Genomic DNA, 25,813 nt, shown 5'->3' on the forward strand with positions numbered 1-25,813 from the left:
CAGTTCCAGATACGATAGATTACAAGAGAACTTAGTCTGCAGACGAACTTTAAGAATCACAAATGAATTTAGTAAGCTTGGGCCTTTTAGCGAAAAACTCCCTTGCTGTACTGTTTATGATGGCATGACAATTTACAGTTTTGAAGCATGTATTTTTATAATTAGGCATACGTGTCCACTGAGTACTTTTGTACTCAAGCCCTGCATATATTTCTAAATGTGCAGGTTGAGCAGCGCCGATGGTGATGAAGTGACGAGCGGGATTCTTTTGTCTTATTATGTATTAATGAACTCTAGGGTTACATGTCTTCATACATGTAATCAGAACCTTATTCCGCTGCGTACTCAGAAGTTTTATGTTATTTTGGATAAGTCGGAGTTATCCGAACTTGTTAGTTATTTGAGTCTATACGACAAAAACTCTGTTATATTATAGATATCCATGTTGTTAACAATGATGAAATACGATCATTTCTTGTTTGATTATTCCCCTTTCTACCCCGCTTCTAATCTCCCTCCATTAGCCACGATTTCCCGGCTTAATTATCCTTAATTAGGACCGGTCGTGACAATGGTCTATTTGAGCTTATATTCGTTTATGGTCAAGAACTTGTTGCTTGCTTGTGTTTGAACGAATTTTCAGAAATAATGAAGCAGAATTTGGAAGAATTGGATGAAATACAAGTTGTAGTTCGTCTCGAGAGGAGTTCGTGAGCGCAAACGGATCATAAATCAGAGTTCGGACGAGAGATAACGAGCCAAAACAAAATCGCTGCGCAAAGCTGTCAGGAGTTCTGTTTCGTCACGCGGGCCAGCTATGCGGCCGCGCGACGTGGCCGCGCGAGTCGCCGTATTTCCGCCCAAAATTCGTTTTTTTTAGCGATTTTGGGTATTTTTGAGAGCTACAAGACCTAGGGCATATAAATACTCCCCAAGAACTTATTCTCTGCACTTTTTACCAGCTTATATCATATTTTACTTTTCCTGAGAGCTGAGAGAGACGGAGAACGAAGCAAGAGCAAGATTGAAGATTCTCAACTATACTACGGTTTTATTGTTGAATGATTATTTGTATTTTTGAGAATTGTATTCTAGTTCATATGTCTATGTGTGGCTAGAATCTCTTTTTCCCAAGGTTTAGGGAGTAGACATGATTTGAATTTCTGACTGTTTGATTCAATTAATTGAGATTGTTATTCCTTTTTATGTTCTTGTTATAATTGTTTGCTTTATTGATTGGCCACCAATTTAGCATAATCATAGGTTTTAATTTGATATCGGGAGATGATAATTATTACCTGAACTAAGAACATAGAACACATATATTTAATTCTAAAGGGAATTGATATTTGTGAGGGCGTTAATCCTATGAGCTTTTAGGAGTTGCATGTTAGAAGTGCGATCCGGGGACGGTAGCCTTGCATGTAATCAACAGTTTGTATGCCACGGGAGTGGGTATGAACTAGCTTAGAGATTGTCTTAGGAATCGTCTTATTAATTGAATTGAACATGTTAGTTAGGAGAATCTGTTGAAACCTTTGCCTTGGGAAATCTCATCTTTTCTGTTTCTCTGTTTCGCAGCTTGATTTGTTTTCTTTCCTACTGTTTATTTTTTTAAGTTTTAATAACAAAACTCTTAATTTCGTTTGTCCAGATAGAGTAGAATAATTTAGGATAGGAATTGGTAAATTCAGTCTCTGTGGATTCGACCTTGTTTGCCACTATACACAATTGCACCCGTACACTTGCGGCGTGTTAATAAATTAGCGAACACTTGCATATCAAATGTGGTAAGCTGAAAATTATAAGATAGAACAGTTATACACAATCATGCTAACATCAACTTCATTTTGTTTTGAATACCTCACTTAATAATCAACAATTCAAATAATCCAAATACTCTAATCCTACTCTATCCTATCCGCCAACCAAACGCCCCCTAAAAAAATTATCAAGGTGTTTAATTTTATTAATCTAATGATGTTCTTAAACCTATTGAGAAGCTCTATGCACTAGATTGACACATACATGATGTTAACTATGTGAGATGGTAATCAAGTTGACAGAGTGTGACCTTGATGTTAATGTTCATTTCTGAGATAGATATGTCTATTATTGGAGTCGATCTGTATAGATTTACATTAGGAGAAACGATATACAATTCACATAATGTGGTCATATAAACAGAAATAGATAAATGAAGTGAAATTATGAATCAGAAATAGAAACTGTAACAAACCATTAACACCAGAATAAGTTAATCAAACACACAGACCTCGCAGAAACTGGAAGTGCACGTCGCCGATGAGTTGTGCGCGACTACTTGCGCTTCGTCAATCTTTTCGCATCGCTTGAAAACTACCTTTGGTGGAGAGGGTTAATCCAATTTCAATATGCAGTTTCCAGTCCTCACAAACTAAACTCGTTATAATCAAGATAGACAGCTTTATTCATGTTGAGGCAAGAATCTAAAGCAGACTGAAATTAACACAAGATAGGTTTTATCAGTTATAATTCAAAAGAAAAATAAATAATCGAATAAATTAGAAGAAAATTGCAAATACTATTTACAAATGTGATACTCGAATAACTCATAAACAAATCCTACCGTTATCGATTTACATCTGAGAGAGAAAGTTGGGGCGGAAGCCATGACAACGATAGATGGAAGCGGCGACAGGGGAGAAGGGTTTTCAAATCTAGGTATCTTTTTTCGAGTGGGGGAAAGAGTGAAAAGTTATTTCCTTATATTTATTTGGTTATCAATTTGAATATCTTACTTGTTCTCAAAAAAAAAATTTGAATATCTTGTGGCAAGAGTGGCAAAAATGCCAAAATGTCGTATATTTTTTGTTTTAAACTTTCAAGACGTTTTTGTGTTTTCTTTAATCTTTTTTATTATATATGATAATATATAATTAAGTATTAATAAAATATGTTATATTCATAATCATCTATAATTCATACTACTATATTAAAAAACCAACTTCCAGTTTCAAATCAATTTTAATATTGAGTGGTAATTTTATAGTTATAATAAAATTGGATTTTGATTTGTAAATCATATTTTTTCTTTTTATTTTTTTCATTTATCATCTTATTTTTTATTTTATTCTTTTTAAAATTGTGAAATTCGACTAATTATAAAATATTTAATATGCATATCAGATTAAAAATCACTATAAGAGTTTTAATTAATTTAATAATATACTTTATGTGAATATTTGATTTAAAATGTAAAAGATATATATATTTATTTAAAAATTAAAAATTTTAAAAAAATTCTCTCTCTGTTCTCATCTCTTTTTTTTTTAATAATTTTTTTTACCTTTCCATAATACCAATTTTTATTATTGCGAATTCTTCTTCTACCCGCGAGGTTAGAATCCAACCGGCGGCACCCCCGTCTCCCTCTGTTATCCAGCGAATAGCACTGCCGCCGCCTCCTAATGCGTACTCTATAATGTTCGAGTAATTGATACAAATAATTAATTGTAACAACTAATATATAAATTTAAAACGGTTTCTAACATTAATTGACATGCCTATGTGAATTTAATTTAATATTGTTTAACCTTTTGTTATGTATTCTGTTCATATTAATATTTATTTTGTAATGTTCAGATTGATATTGAGAAAATTAAATACTATTTAAAAATTAAAAGACAACTTATTTTACTAAGATAGAAATTTCACTAAAATAAAAAACTATTTAAAATTCTAAACTCCATGAATTACAAACTATCAAAAAAAAAGACAACTTACTTTACTAAAATAGAAAATTTTTGTAATCAATCTTATTTTATTGATTTTTTAAGGGTTACCCATAAAATATTGAACTTTCGTCCAATTATGGTTTTGCACAGAAACTTTGAACTGTAGCGTGATAATTACTAAATTTTAGATTTTATCTGATTTTGCTACTAATCCAAATTCCGGTCAAATATCAGGCTAATATGACGTGCCAATATTTGACGTGACTAGGGCTGTCAAACCTTGCGGACCAGCCCGGCCCGGCCCAACCCAGCGGGCCTAGGCAATTTTTTGGGCCGGGTCGGGCCGGCCCAAAATTTCAGCGGGCCTCGAACAATGAAGCCCAGCCCGGCCCTATATGGGCCACCGGGCGGGCCGGGTCAAAACGGGCCAAAATTAATAAATTAATATATATATATATATAGTTCCAAAAATTAATAAATTAAATCAAATTTAAAGAAAAAAATTGAAGACAAATTCGATGAAATAAAAAGGGCCTTAAACAATCTACATCTAAATTACGTAACTGGCTAAAATTAAATGTAAACAAATATGACTAAAACTAAATGTAAACAATATGAATACAAGTAAAAAACAAAAATTAATTGCAAAAACAACAAAAACTGAAAACGATTTATTCACAAATGAATTAATACAGTAATCAAATCAATTGGAATCAAATAACAACCACAAAAAATAATCAAAAATAAATAAATCTTTCAAGTAAAAATAATTTAATACTATTGATTGTTGATTGGTAATTTAAATCTTAAGTTAGACTTTGACTCGTCATTGTCGTCAATTGAAAAAATGGACTTAGATTGGGTTGGGTCCATTGAGATTTGGGAGGAGATATAAATTTTTGAAATTTTCACCTGCTATACTGACGGGCCGATTTGGGCCCGAAAGCCCGTCGGGCTTTTTGGCCCGCGGGCCGCGTGACCCGGCGGGCCGCATGGGCCGGGCCAGGGAGGCCCGAATTTTTTTGGGCCTTGAAAATCCTAGCCCAGCCCGGCCAAAACTACGGGCGGGCCGGGCGGGCCTATCGGGCCGGGCCATTCTCGGCCCATTTTGACACCCCTAGACGTGACGTATCTATTGTTAATTTCTTATTAATAAAAAAAAAGAACACAAAGCAAATAACCCAAATTGTCAATAACTTAATCTATCAAATCAAATAATAGTACTCCCTCCGTCCCGCTAAAGTTGGCAACATTCGTTTCGGCACGGAGATTAAGAAATTGAGTGTTATATGTTTTAATAGAGTGTGGCCTACAATTGTTGACCAAATTAGTGAGTAATTGTTGACTTAATTAAAGTAATTTTGGCATTTTTAGAAAGTGGCCTACAATTGTTGACCAAATTAGTGAGTAATTGTTGACTTAATTAAAGTAAACTTTTGCCATTTTTAGAAAGTGGCCAACTTTAATGGGACACCCAAAATAGAAATGTTGCCAACTTTAATGGGACGGAGGGAGTATTTTTTTTTTTTAATTCTCACGTTTAAATCTATTTTTTTATAGTTCACTATTACACAACTGATTACTCCAATATATAAAATAGAAGTCATTCAAATAGTATAAATATATATAGTTTATAAAAAAAAATTAATTTTTTAGATAATGAAAATTGAATAAACTATATTACTTAGCTAAATCCGGCCGGAACTTGCAGCAGCAGTTGGGTTAGTTGGAATGTTGATGGGGAAACTTTCCCTTCCGCTCTCTCCTCTCTTTTAGACGGGTACTCTTTTTCCTTTTTACGGTTTTTCCCACTGGATTTTCCGTAAAAATGTTTTAATGAGGCCCGGCCCTTAGTCTGCTCCTCTTGTGCTTTCAAGGGTTTTTCTTTAGGTTTTTTCTTTCCTTTTTTAATAAAATCGCAATTTTAACTTAGCTAAATAATTTTTTGATATATTAAGTTATTGATAATTAAAATATTATTTGGCTGACACACCTAAATTTGAAGAATCCCCTTACTATTATTGAATTTATTTAATTAATTAATTCAACTAAAAAAATACTATTGTTTGATTTGATATATTAAATTGTTGACAATTTGAGTTATTTGCTTTGTGTTCTTTTTTTTATTGATAAGAAATTAAATAAAAATATTATTTTTTCAACTAATTGTCACGCAAAAATAAATATGTCACGTAAAAATTGGCACGCCATATTCTATATTAGCTTGGTATTTTGGCCAGAATTTGGATTAGTAGCAAAATCAGATAAAATCAAAAGCTAGTATCACGCCACAATTCAAAGTTTGTGTGCAAAACTAGAATTGAATGAAAATTCAGTATTTTATGGGCAATTTCCTTTTTTTAATATAAAAAACTATGTGAAAATATGGTAAATTATACTAATTGTAAGTAAGTTAAGAAGTGATATATTTAATTATAAATGTTACAAATTATAAAGTATTTGCTTTTCCTCAAAAAAAAAAAAAAATGGGTAATCAATCATAATTTAGTAAAAAAAATTATTTATAAAAACTTATTTCAAAATATAGTAAAATATACTTGTATGTAAGTTTAAAAAACACTAAACCTAAAAAAAGTACGAGTTTAAAACAAATATATAATATTTATAGCCATTAAAAGAAGCTTAAAACGCATATATTAATATTTATAGCCATATATGCAAAAAAGTCACACACACACACACACATGGGGTTCGAACACATGGTTCAGTGGAATTGTGAATAAAATCAATACCACTAGACCAAACATTTACATCATTTAAAGATTTTCATAGTTATTGCTTTATTTCTTTCCCGCTGTTATTAATAATAAGAATTAAGAGGAACTAGAACCGCAAAAAATTCTAGAAATTTCATAAGGAGTTGGCGCTCTATCCCTCCCGCTAAATTTTTTCTTTCCATAGATTTTTCTTTTTTCCTATAGGAGAAGATCAGCTATACATAAGCAACCAACAAAACCTAAAATCTCATGGAAGAAGATGGTCACAATAGGAGAAGCACTGGAATCTCCCGATCAGGCAGCCGACAAACCTGTCGACCAGCGTGACGCAACCGTTTTCAGGCTGCAGAATGAAGAGCCACCGATTTGAATCTCATCACTCATGGTGGCCTCGTTGCCGTGGCCCAATCTGTTGCGGTGTACAACCATGGTTGTTTTGCCGGAAACGAGAGTAAAGTGAAGCTTGCTGACATACTATTGGTAGTGTTTTATGTTTGAAGGTTCAATTAATTTATTTTTTATTTTTTATTTTTTATCCTGGTTATGCAAAATATAAAGTTAACTTATGATATTATGCTTCTTCAGTATAGGTATATCTGTTTAACTATATTGTGTTGTTCTTTTATATAATTTAGTAATTATTTGTGTTTGAATTTTCAAATTAATTTATAATGATTGGTCTGAAAGATTTTTTCTTTTTTAGTTTCATTTGGGTTTCTTGATCTATTGATTATGGAGTTCTTCGTGCTCTTGCTCTGGGTGAAATTGGTTGGAGAATTGTGGCCTTCAACTCTTCAAGCATAAGAAAGTATTATTAGTTTTATGGTTATTTATTCCTAAAATACTAGGTGAATAATGAGGAGAAATCCATCAGTAATTGAATAAGATGATTCTGCTATAATCCGACCTCATCCAGTAAGTTAGTCTTTAATTTTTCTGTACATTCTTGTGAACGTGCTCTCTAGTACCAAAATTCTGAGCTCTGAAATAGGTTGGTTATAGACTCATGGGTAGATAAAAATTAATAAGTGAGTTGCTCGTTCATATTGATTAACTGAATAAATTTATTTTGGAATTGTTTTGAGCATCAATAGATTGAATTTGCAGCTGCACCTTCATCTCATTTCGAAAAATGATTTTGCATTATTGCATTATGTTATATATATATATATATATATATATATATATATATATATAGGGAGAGGTTCAAATAAGAACCACTAAATAAAATTAGAACGGAGAACCATTTTAAGCCATTCGATCATCAAGATCTACGGTGGATGCATCATCTTGGTGGATGAATGCAGATCCTGGGTTCGAATCCTGAAGGGAGCAAAATTTTTATTATTTTCGGATGCATTAAATTTAATAGCGAATGCATTAATTTATATAGCAGATGCATTGATTTTAATAGTTCTTATGTTCTCACTATAAGTGTGGTTCTCATTATATCCACACCCTATATATATATATATATATATATATATATATATATATATATATTGTAGAATTCTTGGCTAGACTGCTGAATTATCATTCCTTAATCAATAATATATGGGTCTACTATTGCTTGAAAGTTTGAGAAGTGCCAATATTCCAGAATCATGGTTCTTCATTACTTTGATCATCTTGTAGTAAAGTTCATTGTTTCCATTTAATTTCCCGATTTAATTGTATAGAATCAAAATTGTGGCTTAAAATGGAATAATGGTTTAGTATATATTTACATACTATGTATGGATTAATGATTGTAATATTGGTGGTGTCAATTAAAATTTGTTTGTACCATCCACGAATATTAAACTATTTTTCAATATGAATTGATGGTAAGCTTCCTTGATAATCTGGACAAGCATGAGTTTTCGTTAGTAAGAAAGAATTCAGCAGGATTTGTACTAGCTATGATACTCTGGAGAATGTGCATGATCCTTCTAAATCGACTTTGCACACCATAATGTAAGATGTTAATAGACTTAAAAGAATGAGCTTTTATGAATATTTAACTCTTCTTGTTTAATTCAAACTCTAATTTGTTGGTCTTGAGTTTAAAACATTTAAAACATTTAAAACATTCAAAACATTCTTAGTTCATTCATACTTTCTTGATTGTTTATCTACTAAGAATGCGTTATTGAATCTAGTTATTTTATGTTCAAGCTGATGCATGGCAAAAGAAATAGGAGTACTATAAGAAATACTTAGATGTTAAAGAAGATTATATGTAATTAGTTGTAGTTACTATAATATATTGTTGATTTGTTGCAAATAAATTGTCACAGTTTTGATACATAAAAATGAGTGTCGCATTTGTGTCACTAAACTACAATACAATATTTAGATGACGCACAATTGACGTTAGTATGCGACACTGAACACAACACTATTATAAATATGTGGTATATTTATGACATTTTGTTAAGTTGTCGCATATAAATTGTCACGCTCTTGAGACATAAAATTTAGTGTCGCATGTATGTCACTAAAATATGACACAAAATTCAAATGACACATAATTGACGTAAGTATACGACATTAATGCAACACAATTGTAAAAATGTGGTATATTTATGACATTTTATTGAAGTGTCACAAATAAAATGTCACAATTTTGAGACATAAAAATAAGGGTCACATCTGTGTCATTAAAATATGACACAATATTTAAATGACACACAATTGACGTAAATATGTGACACTAAAAGCATAAGTGTTATAATTTTACGACACGTGCATCTAATGTCGCATGTACATATGTCGCAATAGGTCAGTTTTCCTGTAGTGATATGACTCAAAATTTCAAAGAAAACAAATATATGTATGTATGTATGTATGAATGAATGATGAGAAAGCTTTATGTTATCATTTTAGGTTCACTGCCTATATGATTAGAATGATGAGTTCTTTTACAAACCATTTGAGAACCATCCAATAATGCCTTACGAATGTTAGTCGTGATAGCACCGCTAGAACGACATAGAATGGACCTATATGATACCAAAGATTTATGATTAAAGTACTTAGAAGTAAGTGCTTTAAGTTAGAAGTTGACTTAGAGCTTTATAAGAGATAAGAAGTTGACATGATTGGGGGCGAAGCTCCCATTTAACTGAGAGATTCGTTGTGCTGGGTCTGGCCACCCCACATAACTAAGATCTCGGTGATTGTCAATTAGAATTTTGACCTTGAGTAGAGCGTCATCCCAATGTATAAACTCGTACTATATAGTTGTCCCAATAAGATCTTCTTTGATCACGATAAGCATAGTATGATTTGAATGAGTTCGTTTGTCAATAGTTCTCGAGACATGAGACGTAGCATTCTTACGATTAGAAAATGTGATAAGCATCAAGCAATGTAGGTGCACTGATAGTGAATGTCTAGTACTCCAAACTAGATTTCCTAAGTATGCAATTTCGAGGACGAAATTTTTATAAGGAGGGAGGAATGTAACACCCCGCCTATTTATATTAAGTTTAGAATTTATTTTAAACTTAGATTAGGATGATTTACGCCGGAAAAATGAAAAATGATTTATATTTTAAATTCCAACAAAATTTATTTTCAGAAGCCTTTATAAAAATTTAGTCTTTTGAAATTTTGTGCATTTCATAAAATCGAATTATATGAATATGTGATTATTCTATATGATTAGTATTTATTTGTACATGATTTAATTTAAGTCTATGTTAAGCTTTAATTTTTGAATGTGTTGGGCTTTGACAAATATTATTTTGGGCCCTAGTTTTAATTAAGCCTTCCTTGTTAATAATTAAGCCCAAGATTCATTTTTCCTAAAAGAGAAGCCCAACCCACCACCTCCATTTCTGTGCTAAGTACAACAGCTACAGTTATCAGCGCATCTCACCACCATGCGCGCCCACTCTTTTGACTCTTCACCCACGCTTCCTACCATGCAGTATCTTTTGACTCCTTCACCCACGCTTCCTACCATGTCTTCTACTGCAGCAAGTATGTTCATCCTACTCCTTAAATATCTCCCTTATTCATCTAATTCCTCACCCCAACAACAAAGTTCAAACAGAAACAAGATCACCACATAACATAGCAGAACTCATTCAATCAAGGTTTGTCTTTAAACCCCTATTTCAATCTCTTTCATTGACGCAGCATGATTCAAACACCATTAAGATTTTACAAACCAACAAGCATGAGTAGCAGCCCCATAACTGAAGATACAAGCTATATATATATCTGCATATATACATACATATATGATGCATGTTTGAGAAAAAAGGAGAAGAAGTTGAGTTTGAAACTTTTAATTTTTATTCCTTGTTTTTAAACTGCGATGCCTCGAGTTGGGTAGAGTCTGGGCGGCGACGGTGGCTGCAAAGAGCAGTTGCTGTCGACCGGAATTGAGCAGGGTGAAGGGGTAGATGGGTGGTAGCAGCGGCCATTACTGCGGTCTGACGGAGGGCGAGACCGGAGGCGGAGGCGCAGCCTGTAACTGCGTCGTCGTCGGAGAGAGATGAGGGAGGCTGGGCTTGGCGGCGGTGGTGCCGCTGCTGCCCAGCCAAGGAAGGACGGAGGGGAGTGGACAGAGAGGGAGTTTCAGAGGGCGTTCGGCGGCGGCAGTGGGCTTCGTCTGCTGCTGTTCGCTGGTCTGTTTCGAGGGACGTCAGGCGACGGCGGTAGACCTTGTCGGCTGCTGCGGCCGCCGATTTAGAGAGGGGGGCGGTCGGCGGCAGCTTTCCTGCTGCAGTCGCCGGACTGATTCAGAGAGAGAGAGGGAGTCGACGGCGCTCGTCGTCGCTTCCCTGAGTCGCCGAAAATGAGCTAAGAAGAGAGGGGCCGAGGGAGGCGGCTGGCCTTTTCGGTTGATGCGGCTGCCGGAGGAGATTCGAGGATGAGGGAGAAGGGGGTTTGGCGTGAAGCGAGAGATGAGGGAAGAGGGAGAGAAGTTGAGGAGAGGCGGAGTCAGAGCCGCCAGCGTCCGGCGGCAGCACTGCCGTCCGGCGCGAGGTGGCAGGGAGCCGAGAGAGGGAGAGGAGGGCGCAGCTGCAGTTGTGTGTGCGAGTGTTGTGCGGCTGGGGGGAAGAAGAAGGGGGGGAGGAAGTGTTGGGCTTTAGGTTTGGGCTAGGATGGAGTTGGGATGTTGGGCTGTGATGAGGAGCTGGGCCGATTTTCATTTAATTGACTGATGGGCCTTTCTTTAATTATTCAGTTGGGTCTCTTTTATTTAAAAGATGGGCTGCAGTATTCTATTAAGGTGTTGGGCCGTTGTATTTTTTTTATAAAAGATCTTGGACTGTTTTATTTTATTTAGTTGGGCTAATGTCATAGATTAATTTGATTAATTATATTATAGAAAAATTTGATGATAATATTATTATTATTATGTGCATATATTAAGTGTAATTACTTATTATATGAGTTGAGCATGAATGATTTGCATTAAGCATTGTTGCAAATGAAGGCATTTATAATTTAAATTGGTTTTCATTAAATCCAATTATTTAAGAAAATCGAGTAAGGATATTGTTGGTGTCCTTAACTCAAGAATTTAGTTTTCAAGTATTTATTTACTAAATTTTGAAAACCCGGCTAAGTGAATCATAGAATGTTAAGCACTTCACCACGACGTAAGATTAGCTTCACGAGACCTATTAAGAATAGAATTTCTTGTAGGCTTTGTGACCAGGGGGATTAGCGCTGCTTTCCCAAGACAAGTTATATGTGTATGATCTTTAGGCTTTGCCTATCCAGGTGGGCTTACTTTCCAAATGTATAAAGTATGATTGAGTTATTAAGCTCTAAATGTTTCAACGAATTGCAAATTATTTATTTAATGAAATGCAAACTATTTATCCAATAAAATATTTTGTGCACTCTGCTCCGTTTAAGGCTCGCAACAATGAATCGATCGAGGTTCTCTCTTGACCTAACACGTTATTTGAGAATTGTGTACACCTATTAGCTGACCTGGTGGGTTGATCTCCATCGGGCACTAATCATGTATGAGGCGTTATAAGGGTGCTCGACGGGATGTGTTCCGGAGCATTGGGTCCCAAATGGGAACTTGGCTGGGTTACGCCCTCAGTCCAAGTAAAGCAGGAGTAATGGATCCGTCGGTGGCTAAAAGGTCCGGGATCACAGCGAGTAACGGAAAGGGAGTGTGACATGTGCGCACAAATGAAAGAAATTATTTTAACATGCTTAGAAGTTCTTTCAATTTAAAACCTTCTAAGTCATGTCAAGTATGATTGGATAAACTGTCTTTATTAAAATATGAGATGTTTCAGAAAATGCATGCCCACTAAGTACATTAGTACTTAGCCCAAAAATACTTTCAAATGTTTTCAGGTTGGCTGGCCGGTGCTGACGGGACGGAGCTGAGGCTAGGGTTAAATTCCTATTTTAGACTTCCGCTGTAGCAACTACTCATATACGTCTTTTGTTTCCTCAAATTAAGATCTCCATGTCAAATTTCAAATGATATACCTGACCGAGCTTAGACTCTTCACTACTAAATTTATGCTAATGAATGTTGGTTGTCAGAAGCATGAAACAAAACTTGTGATCCAAAGGGGCATAGCTCGACTGGATATTTTATTATTCGGTTTTAACAAGGTTTTTCCCTTGTTTATTTCTATAAATTATTCACACCTCGATTATATTTATTCCTTCAAGAATTGGGGTGTGACACTGGAGCCCCCTCTGTTGGATTTGTATACTGAAAGCAAGAACTTTATGCTTGTATACAATGATTCCTGTTATTCACTATTCTTATCTCCTATCTGATTGTGTTCATGATTGCATATGTATGTTCTTTATCTCTGTATAAGTAGATTATATGGTGTGTTGTAGATCACAGAAGACCGTATAATTGGAATAACCTTAAGAGATATAATATGATCACAGCCGAAATAACTCTAGGACAAGTTATTGGTTTAGGCTGCAGTATAGATGGAAGTAGTTTGTCTTGGCTACTTGTCTATATTGGTACGTCATTACGTATTGATAGGACCAACAGTTGAGATGTATTCTTCTATCTGACTTAAGTGAAGAATCAAGATCTCGGTGACTCATAAATCTTAATACTAATAAGTATTCAGATATATATGTTAATTCGTATATCACTTTGACTTACTATGGGCGAGAGTTAAATACTAACTCGAGTACTCTGTATCTTGGGTGATAGCGGTTAATATATGATATTTTGATTATCTGTATTAGTACCCGTATCCGGTATAGGATAATGACATCCCCTTAAGGAGCTCAATAAGGTTTATTACGCTAAACCCTGCAGGTTGATTAAGTTCAGGCGTAATAATAAAGATTGAGTGGTACTGCTTAAGGAATTATTAAGAGATTAATTAATTTAAGCTGTCAGAGCTCTAATTAATTAATGGATGTCGGATATTTTAAATACGGAGATTTAATAAGTCTAAATACAAGCCCCGACTCATCACCGGCAATAAAGGGGTAAGTCAGTATCGGTTCTCTAGTGGAATGAACTGATATTTATAAATTAATTATGGTCTGGCTGACCATGGATAAATTAATTTATTTGAGGCCCATCTTTATTCCTTGTATCTGGTCCCTGGGCTGGCCCAATGTCTCCAAGCCCTAGAAGACAGAAATATCGGCCCTCACTAATAAACTGGCGCCTCCCTATCTTTTCTGTATTATAAAATACAGCTGTCAGCTCTCAGGAAAATACACTGATCAAAATTAGGGTTTTGAGAGCAGAGAGGGGGCGCAGAACGTGATTGGCTTTTTCTGTCTTGGGAGTTCTCATAGTTCGTTGTCTATCCAACGTTGGGAATTGAGCGGGATACAGTCGAGAAGATCAGAGCTGGAGTCTGAATCATTCGACGCGATCATCAACCATCTGTGCATCCGATAATCAAGTAAGTTTTCCTAACACCTGTGTGCAGCTGTTAAATTCATAGGAGCATGTTAGGAATTAATCGTTGTATGATGAATTAATAATAATCCAAGAAACGATCATCGGGCAATCGAGTATTAATTCAATTTAATATTCCTACAATTGGGGCAAACGGCTGGAAGCAGCGGGCAGGGGCGGTGCGCACCCGGGGCAGCGTCTGCGCGTTCTGCGCGCTGCGCGCCCGGCGGGTGGCGCGCTGCCGCTGCTGTTGTCGTCTGCTGGAGCTGCTGTCGCCGGGGTTGCCAAGTGCTGCGGCTGGAATCGGGGCGAGGCGAGGGCTGGGCGTGCGTGGGCCGTGCGCGCGCGTGCCTGCTGGCTGCGTGCTGCGCGCCCAGCGCCGCACTGCTCGGCTGTCTACCCGGGCCGCTGCTGCGCCTGCTGCCGAGGCTGGTGCTGCCAGAGCCGAGAACAAGGAGGAGACCGGCGGTGAGGCAGCCGCCGCCGTGGACTGCTGCTGCTGTGCGCGCGCTGGAGGCGTGCTGGAGGCTGCTGCCGACTGTTGCTGTTCGCCCGGTGCCGCGCAGAGGCTGCTGCCGCTGGGCTGCCCGCTCGCCGGGCTGCTGGTGCGGCGCACGCCGGTCTGCCGCGCGCGCCGGGGGGGCTGTGCATAGAGGCGGCGGCGCCTAGGGTTCCAAACCCTAGGTGGCTGCGTCTCAAACCCTAGGGGGCCCAAACCCTAATTCCAACGACGAGCTTGAAGTTTTTGGGCCGTTTTAGTTTTTGGGCTTGTTTTTCTTTTTTATTTTGTAATAGAATAGATGTTGGGTTTCCACGAATGGATCACGAAGAATTTTAATTCTTTTATTAATGTTCTTTGCATGTCGTGGTTGTTAATCCCTTATGCTCTTTATCTGCTTTTGCACGTCTTTGCTTGTTAATATTTGTTTATTAATTGCGCTTAGACGAGCATGATAGTAGGTTTGCCGTTTTCTTAAGCATGTTTTAGAATTCTGCGAGCATGTTTTACATGTTGCGTTCTAGAAAAGCATGATTAGGATTATGTGCTTGAGCATGTTCAAACCTTTTGAAGTTAAAAAGACTAAACAGTTTTAATAATTTTTAAGCAATTAAAAATTATTGTAAGACCTCCACATGCGGCCTCAAGACAAAGTGATTGAGAATATGAGTAAACGTCCACACGAACGTGGCTTACTTTGTATTTAATTTCACAAGTTTGTCAAGTTGAGGTTTCTATCAAAATATTTAAATCCATTTAAGTAGTGGGAGCTATGCGGTAAACGTCCACACGAACGTGGCTTACTCGTGTAATTCTCATGAGTACTTTAGAGGATGGATTTTAAATAAGATAACCAAGAGATTAAATTGAAAGCGGTATGGTCCTAGTGAGTATGCTAATTTCAAGAATTTAATCATCAAGGTTAAATTGTGATTATTGTTTAGATATCATTTCAAGTACAATGTACAACTCCCCAACGGAGTCCCTTCTTGAATATGATATGGTCTAGTTATAAGTCCAACTATTAATTTCTTTTGTCAAAAGGTTAAGTTGACATGGATAGAAATTAAATGACTAGGTAAATAGTCTTGTTGAGGAATTCATGTGTAAACGTCCACACGAACGTGGCTTATATGTGGAATTCTTTGAGCCGTTGGAGGTTTCACTAATATTGTTTTATCAAAAGGTTACAATATTATTGTTACGAATTATGTGCTTCATGTTCTTACATGTTTATTTGTTTACTTTCAGATATGTCTATGTCTCCGATTATTAACATTCTAGCAAACAATCCTCTCACCGGTCCAAATTACACCGAATGGAAACGCCATATTATGTATATTCTTGACGCTGATGAGCACAGTTTTGTGCTTACCACTCCACGTCCCGCGGCCTTAACTGATGAGTCGACTGATGCGGAACGTGAGGCGCATAAAAGGTGGCACAAGTCGAATAATATGGCCAAGTGCTATATTATGATGACTATGTCGCAAAATTTGCAACTCCAGCATCAGGTCATGGATGATGCAGCGACCATCATGTTAAACCTCAGCGAGGTTTATGGGGAGTTCGAGAGGTCTGCTCGTTTTAACTTGATGAGAGAAATCTTGTCTTGTAAAATGAGCGAGGGCAGCTCGGTGCACGATCATGTCATGCATATGACAAATCTGTTTGACAGGCTTGATCTGCTAGGAGGGGGTATCGAAGGCGAAGCCAAGGTCGATATCATCCTCAATACTCTCCCCAAAACTTTTGAGCACTTCCGTCTCAATGTCGTTATGAGCAAGGCCAACTATACTCTCAATGAGTTATTGAATGCTCTAGTTTCGGCAGAGGGGGTCATGGGCACGCGCAATGGGAAATAGGTCCTTGTTGCTGCCAAGGGATCTGCTTCTTCGTCGAAAGGCGGGAAAAAGAAGTGGAAAGGTCCAAAGGGCAAGCATGACCATGAGGCTAGTGGGAGCGGTAAAGCCAAAGCAGACGGCCCTGCCGGCGGCGTGAAGAAGCCAACGGGCAAGGGAAAGTGCTTCAAATGCGGCAAGGTTGGGCATTGGAAGTTCACTCTATGCTCCAAACTCACTCTTGGAAAGCTAATTGTTCTATCTGTAATATGTTATGTAGTAGCTATTACTTCTCATTATTCATCTTAAAGAAATTGGAATTTACAAATTTGTTGACTCCATTGATTTGATCTTACTACAGATGGTATTCAAAATGGAAATGAAAATGACATTCACCAGTTATATATGCCAATTTGTGATGATGCTGTCAAGCCATATGTAGGTCAAGTGTTCAAATGTGAAGCAGATGCTTTTAAGTTTTATAGGACTTACGGATATGAATCTGGTTTCGATGTTCGCAAAGGCGGTGCAAAAAAGGGAAAATATGATCAGGTGATTTATCGATACTTCTACTGTCAAAGGGAAGGAATCAATCCTACTAAGCGTGTGGAGACATCTAAAACGCAGCGAAAGATTGTGAAGAGGCGTAGAAAGCCGTCCACCAGGAACGATTGCAAAGCACGCATGACTGTGCGAAATCAGAATGGGACAGAGTATGTCGTTACCAGCCTCTTAGAAGCTCATAACCACAAATTAATAGCTCCCGAATGCCGCCATTTCATGAAATATAATCGCAATGTCAATGCCGCACATCACATGGTCATGGTGAAATGCGCTAAGGTAAATATTGGGCCAATGAGAGCATTCAGAGTTTTTAAGGAGTTAGTTGGTAGCTACGAAGATGTTGGGTGTACGAGCAACGACTTCAAAAACTTGTCATATGAGATGAGTTGTTACCCCGATGGGTCAGATGCTCAATTGTTGTTGGACAGGTTTAAAACCCAACGCGATCTTGACGATGGTTTCAAGTGTGAATATTTGCTTGACGATTGCCAGAAAGTTAAGAGTATATTCTGGTGCGATTCTATTGGCTTAAAGAATTATAGAATTTTTGGTGACGCCGTGTCATTTGATGCAACGTACTCCACCAACAGGTTTCATACTCATGCCCTATATATCATATATTTTTCTTTTACTCGTGAATTTTTATGATATATCACTAATTGTTAAAAAATTTTAACTTAACAACCATTAGGTACAGCATGATTTTTGCACCCTTTACTGGGAAGGATAATCACGGTGGATGCGTGACTTTCGCAGCTGGCTTACTGAATAGGGAGGACGTCAGCTCCTACTCGTGGGTACTTAAACAGTTCGTGGATTGCATGGGACATGCCCCTTCTATGTTGATCACTGACCAAGACCCCGCCTTGAAAATTGCAATTGAAAAAGTGATGCCTAATACCAGACATAGATTCTGTATGTGGCACATCATGATGAAGGTGGCACAAAAACTACCCATATCTTTGAGAGAGAATGCTGATCTGACGAGCAGATTATACGAAGTGGCGTGGTCAGAGCTTGATGAACCTAAAGAGTTTGAGGAGAAGTGGCTTGAGGTTATTAATGAGTATGGACTACAAGATCATTCGTGGTTCTCAGATATGTTTGCCAAAAGGACATTTTGGATCCCTGCGTTTTTTCGCGACTTCAGTATGAGTGGGTTGTTTAAAACAACCTCCATCGTCTGAGTTGAGTCGATTAGCTGAATCTTCTTTCCACCTTTTGGGAAGCCAAGCACTCTGTGGACATCATCCTCAGTCACTGGGATTGTTTGACCATTAGGTAGAGTAATATCACATCGCCTCCTATTAAATGAATCCAGCACAAAGTAGCTCAGCTTCCCGGGGATATCCTGAATAGTAAGCTCCAGAATCTCATCAAATCTAAGACGACCAACAGAATACTGCTGTAGGTCGTTCATCTGACCTATAGCCTTAAAAAGAGCACAAGATGTTGTTCTTGTGAACAACGATGCGTAGTCTTCCGCAGGCTTCACCACAAGCTGCTTGTAGTTGACAAGGGCTTCCTTCCGCTTTTCATGCCTTGTTTTTTTTGGAGCAACAACCGGAACGCCTTCACCTCCACCAGTGACCACACCAACATTCTGCTTGGTCGATTCATTTACTTTTCTCTTACGGGAAACACCTGTACATTAGTGCAATAAACAAATTAAATTTAAAGACACATTAAACATGTCATAAACAGGCATTAGACCCAAAAATAATGCTTTCAACAATATATATTTAACCCTAAAAAATATAATTCACAAACCCATAATGCATAGTGAATACCAAATTTGGTTACTATAAAGAGATAAATAATACCAATTTTTTTTTACCTTGAATCACATAGAACAATTTTTACAATAACCTCATAACAATAAAGTTTTTTGCTATACAAGATAATATAAATAATAACAGTTTATGCATATATTCAATAACAATTTTGATTAATCATTAAAACTACCTTAAATAAAGTAAATGTAAAGGCATATTAACATTTAATATTTATGGTATACCATAATACCTTAAATTCGATGAACTAATAGACATAATCAAAATTTAGCCCAATAACAAAAAAATTTAAACAATTTGGCTGGATACCTTCAATCATAGCCTTTTTGAAATCAACCAATAATGGATCATTTCTATGTTTTGAGCGCACTGAAAAATTTCATATACAATGCATTGGTCACAAAATCAGGCAAGTACAACCAATTTAAATATATATAAAAACATGGAAATTAGAATTACATTCAATGCTCCTTTGGCTAGGTTCGCCAACAACCATCAAGTTCCCGGCTTCACTAACAATGGGGACCGAACGTCCTACCACTATGAATTAATATATCAGATTAATTACTGTCCAATATAAATAAAAGGCTACGTAAACTATGCCATAGAGATAGCTAACCAATCATACCTTTCTTCCCTTTGTCACTGGGTACACCGGTACCAACCTCTTTCTCATTGATTGCTACAAAATATTACACATATATCAAAAATTTGGTTGACTGATAAAAAACGAATAAAAGACCATTACTACATATAAAATTCGGCCACTTTCATTCTAACATATAAAAATTAATCACAACATACTTGTACGAATTAACTACACATATGTATGATTACTAAGTATGTACTGTAATATTAACTTGCATGCTGAGCTTGAATTATCAGTATATCAAGTATGAACTAAAGCCTAATACTCTTGCATGTGTACGACACATTTAGTTTGACTTAATAATTCATACATCTCGCTCTTACATTTCACCAACTTAATAAATCATACGAAAACATACATTTGTACTTTGTAGTTCGTACCTAATTATAGTTCGTACCTATTTATGGATTAATAAACAATAGCTCAATAAAATTTATCCACCCTCAATAATTCGCACTAATTCTCAGTTACTCTTTCAGTCAACACACATAGTTCATACTATCCAGCAACACTTACTTAGACACTTGTTTTTGTTTTTGGGGGAATTCTTTTTCGATTCCTCCGTCGCCTTCACAACTGCAAAAAATTCCAACAAATTACTCAACCTATATTTTAACAAACATTTGCACAGCATCAATCGAACATAAAACGCAGCAAATAGTAAAGCACGACGCGATAACTATATTCCAAATAACAAAAGATGACAACAAATCTAAATGGACAATAGGTGAAGTTGGAAATCAAAAAACTAAATACAATAGGGTCCACCGATACTTTTAGTAAAGCATAATCTATTATTTTTTGAGGAAGTTTGGTCATCTATGAAAACGACATCTCCTAAAACTCAACAAAAGAGAGAAAACAACATATATGACCCCATTCTTGAATTTTTCGCACCCACAGACCTAATATTTTGTTCAATCTTAAAAGTTTTGATTTTGTTGTATCATGTACCGAAAATAATTCATTCAAATCTAAAATCGAATGGAATCCTTTATTGAATAAAAAACTCACCATTCTTGCTTCCTTTAGTTCTCGCCATAACCTTCGAATCGTTTGCTAAACCAGTAGATCCAGAATCGAATTTTTTCTTTTTAGTTCCCTCAAAATCGAAAGTCACCCCAAACCCTTAAAGTTGGTGCGGATAATTAATAGGATGGGTTCGAATAGTTCTCCAGCCTTTAATGATCGAATGGATTCCCAATAATCTGGAATGATTTGCTTACGAATTATTTTCTCATTTTGCAAGTAAATAATCTTCATTCATTTCCCACAAAGATTTGCTATGATTACGGGATATCCATATCAAAGAAGAGAGAGATAAAAAATCAAACACCAAATATACCCTTTCTCGATAATGTTAAATGAATTATATGCATAGCTGCTCCAAATTTGATCGCCGCTGATCAGTAAATCCATGCCGTCCAATATATTAAATAGATGGTTAGGATTAGTTTTTATTTTAAAGTCTAAGGGGAGTTTTTTGAATAGCCCTCCCCTATATATATATATATATATATATATATATATATATATATATATATATAGGCTAAAATAAGAACGCTTATTAAAATATAAATTAAGAACCATTTTCAGCCCTTAGATCATCAAGATCTACGGTTGATTCATCACCTTGTTGGATATATTCATGGTCATGAGTTCGAATCCCAAAGGTAGCAAAAAATTATTTTTTCGATATTCATACATTTATACAGTTTATTCGTGCGTGTTATACATAGAATTCATGCATTTTTGCTGGTTCGTAATTCTTAAAATAAGGGTGGTTTATTGAATAACCGCCCCCTATATATATATATATATATATAGGGGAAGGCTAAAATAAGAACGCTTCTTAAAATATAAATTAGGAACCATTTTCAGCCCTTAGATCATCAAGATCTACGGTTGATTCATCACCTTGTTGGATAAATTCATGGTCCTGAGTTCGAATCCCAAAGGTAGCAAAAAATTATTTTTCGCAATTCGTACCTTTATACAGTTTATTCATGCATGTTATGCATAAAATTCATGCATTTTTGTTGGTTCGCAATTCTTAAAATAAGAGTGGTTTATTGAATAACCGCTCCCTATATATATATATATATATATATATATATATATATAGATGACTCATTTTATCGAGCATAGTTACGTGATTCATATGAAAATATATATATTTATGATGGAGAAGAACTCCTATTAATGAGAGGGAATAAACGATTAATAATTATCAATCGTCTATTTTATTTTTCTCTATTAACACGAGTATATATGTATTCTCGTTTGTTTAAGGTCTGAACGTGGTAAAGCACGCAAGTGATTATAACTGACAATAAGGAAAGAGCAAAGACGAAAGGTAGGCATATTTTCTAACCCTAATATGCGGGCCTTGCAAACCCTCTTATGTGGGTTAAAGATAAAAATCTTTTATACGTTATTATTATTATTATCAATAATCCTCTATATTGGTGAAAAATTGTTGTTAAACCGTTGACTTGCCATGATTTGTGTTGATGAGTATATGGTACCTTCTACTATAATGATACGATCGGCCTTGAACTATGTGAGCCGACGGGCTACTAGTTAAGGTTTGTGCACAGGGGTGTGATCGTGAGCCGTTGGCATGCATCGGCCAGTCACAGGAACTGAGAGGGTCGCCACCTTCTCTTTTCTATGGTTATTATGATTCCATCTTTAAGATGATGATGTTGGGTAGCAAAATGGTACATATGCTGTGAGTTAATTGGATATCCTGAATTGTGAAATATATGTTTATTGATTATTATTATTTGGTTATTTGCGAAAATGGCGAACATGTGATTCTTTTCCTAAAATAATATCATGTGTTCAGCTACTGCCAGACAAGTTCAACATATAGCTCTAATTGAGCACCTTTCCAATTATTTTTCGGCACGTGTTTACTGAGTAATAATTTCATTACTCAGCCTTGCATGTATTTCTAAATGTGCAGGTTGAATGGCGATGGAAGGGAGAGTGCTCTACGTGCGTGGCACAAGTAACACTCGGAACTTTAAAATCACTTCTATTGTGTGTTTTAAATTCTGTTTTATTACAAATGGTAAAATCAATGCTCTCGCTTGTGAGGGTATTCGTATTGTGTCTCGATTGGACCTCACGGATTATTCGTCTCCATACGAGTAATCTGACTACGCTTTAGTTGTGTGTATAATTTGAACTCCGATGTCTACTACTTCTTCATGATAGTTTGTGCAATAAGGGCATAAGCCCAATGTGAGAAATTCGAATGTTGGTCTAGTATTGCTTAGTATTTTATTTGCAAGATGTCCCTTGAATGAGTCTTTCTATTTATATCATTAAGTTATTATCGACTGAAATTATAAAAAAATATATTAAAGTCCTGTGAATAAATCAGACCTTGGTGTAGTGATTGCGTGATGATTTATCCACGCTATCACGGGCCTTAATTGGGGGAGGGCCGTGACAGAGTGGTATCAGAGCTCCGTTTTGGACTCTGAGGTCTTGTTATGAGAAACTTTGTCAGAATTTTTTTTCAAACGCCCTATAATTTTAATCCTGTTAGGTTTATTATCTGACAGAGTCTAGTAAAATATTAAATCTTGAATCGAGTATAAGTCAGAGTGTAACAAGAACTTCACCTCTCCTCCCTTCCGTTCGCCAAGGTATGTATAGTGGTGGTATGATTGTTTGATATGCATAATATTCAAGTTACATTGGTGGTTGATTGAAATATTACACTATTTTTACTCTTGCTATTATAGATGAAGAACCTTGGATTGACATAGATACTTAAGTTATTAGTGACAGTAATAACTTTTCAAAAATACGTAAGTCGATGTAGTTGATACCTGTGTGGGGGGGGAATATTAAGTTAACATTAGTACTAAGACGCATTTCCTTATAGGATGGCGAGCCGAGTAGAAACCTTGAAAGCTTTTCGAACGTACCAGCCAAATGAGGAGGAAACCTTGGGAGAATTTCTTGGTCACTACCATGCACGGTGGATTAAGGCCCAAGAGTATGGTGTTGAGGGTGTGGAAGGTATCATACGTTTAGTTCCATTACTGCCTCGGGAGTGGCGATCATGGGCTGCCTACATAATGTCCAACTATATTGTTCAGAGGACGGATGACAGAATATATTATGGTGACTTTAAGAGATTTATTGCTACTATTAGCCAGCGATATTATGCAGAGGGTGCGCTGTTGGATTTGTATACTGAAAGCAAGAACGTTTTATGCTTGTATACAATGTTTCCTAAGTTCACTATCTAATCTCCTATCTGATTGTGTTAATGATTGCATATGTATGTTCTTTATCTCTATATAAGTAGATTATATGGTGTGTTGTAGATCACAGAAGACCGTATAATTGGAATAACCTTAAGAGATATAATATGATCACAGCCGAAATAACTCTAGGACAAGTTATTGGTTTAGGCTGCAGTATAGATGGAAGTAGTTTGTCTTGGCTACTTGTCTATACTGGTACGTCATTACGTATTGATAGGACCACAGTTGAGATGTATTCTTCTATCTGACTTAAGTGAAGAATCAAGATCTCGGTGACTTATAAGATCTTAATACTAATAAGTATTCAGATATATATGTTAATTCGTATATCACTTTGACTTACTATGGGTGAAAGTTATATACTAACTCGAGTACTCTGTATCTTGGGTGATAGCGGTTAATATATGATATTTGATTATCTGTATTAGTACCCGTATCCGGTATAGGATAATGACATCCCCTTAAGGAGCTCAATAAGGTTTATTGCGCTAAACCCTGCAGGTTGATTAAGTTCAGGCGCAATAATAAAGTTTGAGTGGTACTGCTTAAGGATTTATAAAGAGATTAATTAATTTAAGCTGTCAGAGCTCTAATTAATTAATGGATGTCGGATATTTTAAATACGGAGATTTAATAAGTCTAAATACAAGCCCCCGACTCATCACCGGCAATAAAGGGGTAAGTCAGTATCGGTTCTCTAGTGGAATGAACTGATATTTATAAATTAATTATGGTCTGGGCTGACCATAGATAAATTAATTTATTTGAGGCCCATCTTTATTCCTTGTATCTGGTCCCTGGACTGGCCCAATGTCTCCTAGCCCTAGAAGGAGAGAAAGACGCCTCCTACACTAATTCTGTGCCCACACGTATTTAATTTTATTTTAAATACAGCTGTCAGCTCTCAGGAAAACACACTGATAAAATATTAGGGTTTTGAGAGCTGTGGGGCGCAGGGAAGAAAAACGTGTGGGGCTTATTTCTCTCTTGGGACTTTCATAGATCGTTGTCCATCCAACGGTGAAAGCTGAGCGGGATACAGTCGAGAAGATCAGAGCTGGAGTCAGATTTTCGCAGGAAACCAAGTTCTGGCAGTCTCCGTAAAATGGCCATAACTTCCTCCACAGAACTCCGATTCAGACGAATCAGGCGGCCACGGAAAGCTCTCTCGAAGACGAAGAAGTCGTATTTCTGGACGAAATACGATTTGAGGACGTTTGAGGCTTCAAACGAAGGCTTGAAGCTGACTGGTCTGTTCAGATGCGAATCTGCGAATTCTTCTGAATTCTTCAGGTATTTCTGAACTCCAACGTGCAGCTGTTAAATTCATAGGAGCATGTTAGGATTAATTGTTGTATGATAAATTAATAATAATCCAAGAAACGATCATCGGGCAAACGGAGCATTAATTCAGTTTAATATTCCTTCAATTGGTATCAGAGCCCAGGATTAATTTCTTGGCTCTATTATTAATTTATGTACGATTAATAATGTGCGTTGTTTTTACTGCTGTTGTTCTTCGTGGTCTGTTGATTCGTGGGATACGTCGTTTTGACGTTGTAATCGTTTTTCACCACGAGAAAAATCCGTGGTTAGATTAGGATTTCATTTTATTTTGTTTTTCCTTTGTAATCTGTAATTGTTGGAAATCGAGACGAGAACGACGACGAATCAACATCGAAGAACGGAGGTTGGCTGCGTACGGGACCGGGCAGATGGGGCTGCGGGCGCCGAGGGGCTGCGCCCGCGCGGGTGCTCGCACGCCGTGCACAGCGTGCCCAGTCAGGCGTCGCGCGGCCGCTGCTGCTCTCGGTGCTGGATGTTGTGCGAGGAGATGGGCTGGTGGCGGGG

General features: G+C 36.6%; 1 protein-coding gene and 1 long non-coding RNA gene across 2 annotated transcripts; one reads left to right on the forward strand and one right to left on the reverse strand.

The window, feature by feature from the left end:
• Positions 1-2,070: 2,070 nt before the first annotated feature.
• Positions 2,071-2,739, reverse strand: LOC130987486 (uncharacterized). Its single transcript, XR_009089772.1, has 2 exons — positions 2,609-2,739; positions 2,071-2,478 (listed from the first exon to the last, which is right to left on the reverse strand). It is a non-coding gene; the product is annotated as an uncharacterized LOC130987486 (long non-coding RNA).
• A 14,330-nt stretch (positions 2,740-17,069) lies between these two features.
• Positions 17,070-18,207, forward strand: LOC130990641 (protein FAR1-RELATED SEQUENCE 5-like). The gene is made up of 3 exons (XM_057914866.1): positions 17,070-17,818; positions 17,920-18,025; positions 18,139-18,207. Exons 1-3 carry the CDS (start codon positions 17,070-17,072, stop codon positions 18,205-18,207), a joined length of 924 nt encoding a protein of 307 aa, XP_057770849.1.
• Positions 18,208-25,813: the final 7,606 nt, after the last annotated feature.

The sequence above is a fragment of the Salvia miltiorrhiza genome, chromosome 6 (assembly GCF_028751815.1).
Source record: "Salvia miltiorrhiza cultivar Shanhuang (shh) chromosome 6, IMPLAD_Smil_shh, whole genome shotgun sequence".
NCBI lineage: Eukaryota > Viridiplantae > Streptophyta > Magnoliopsida > Lamiales > Lamiaceae > Salvia > Salvia miltiorrhiza.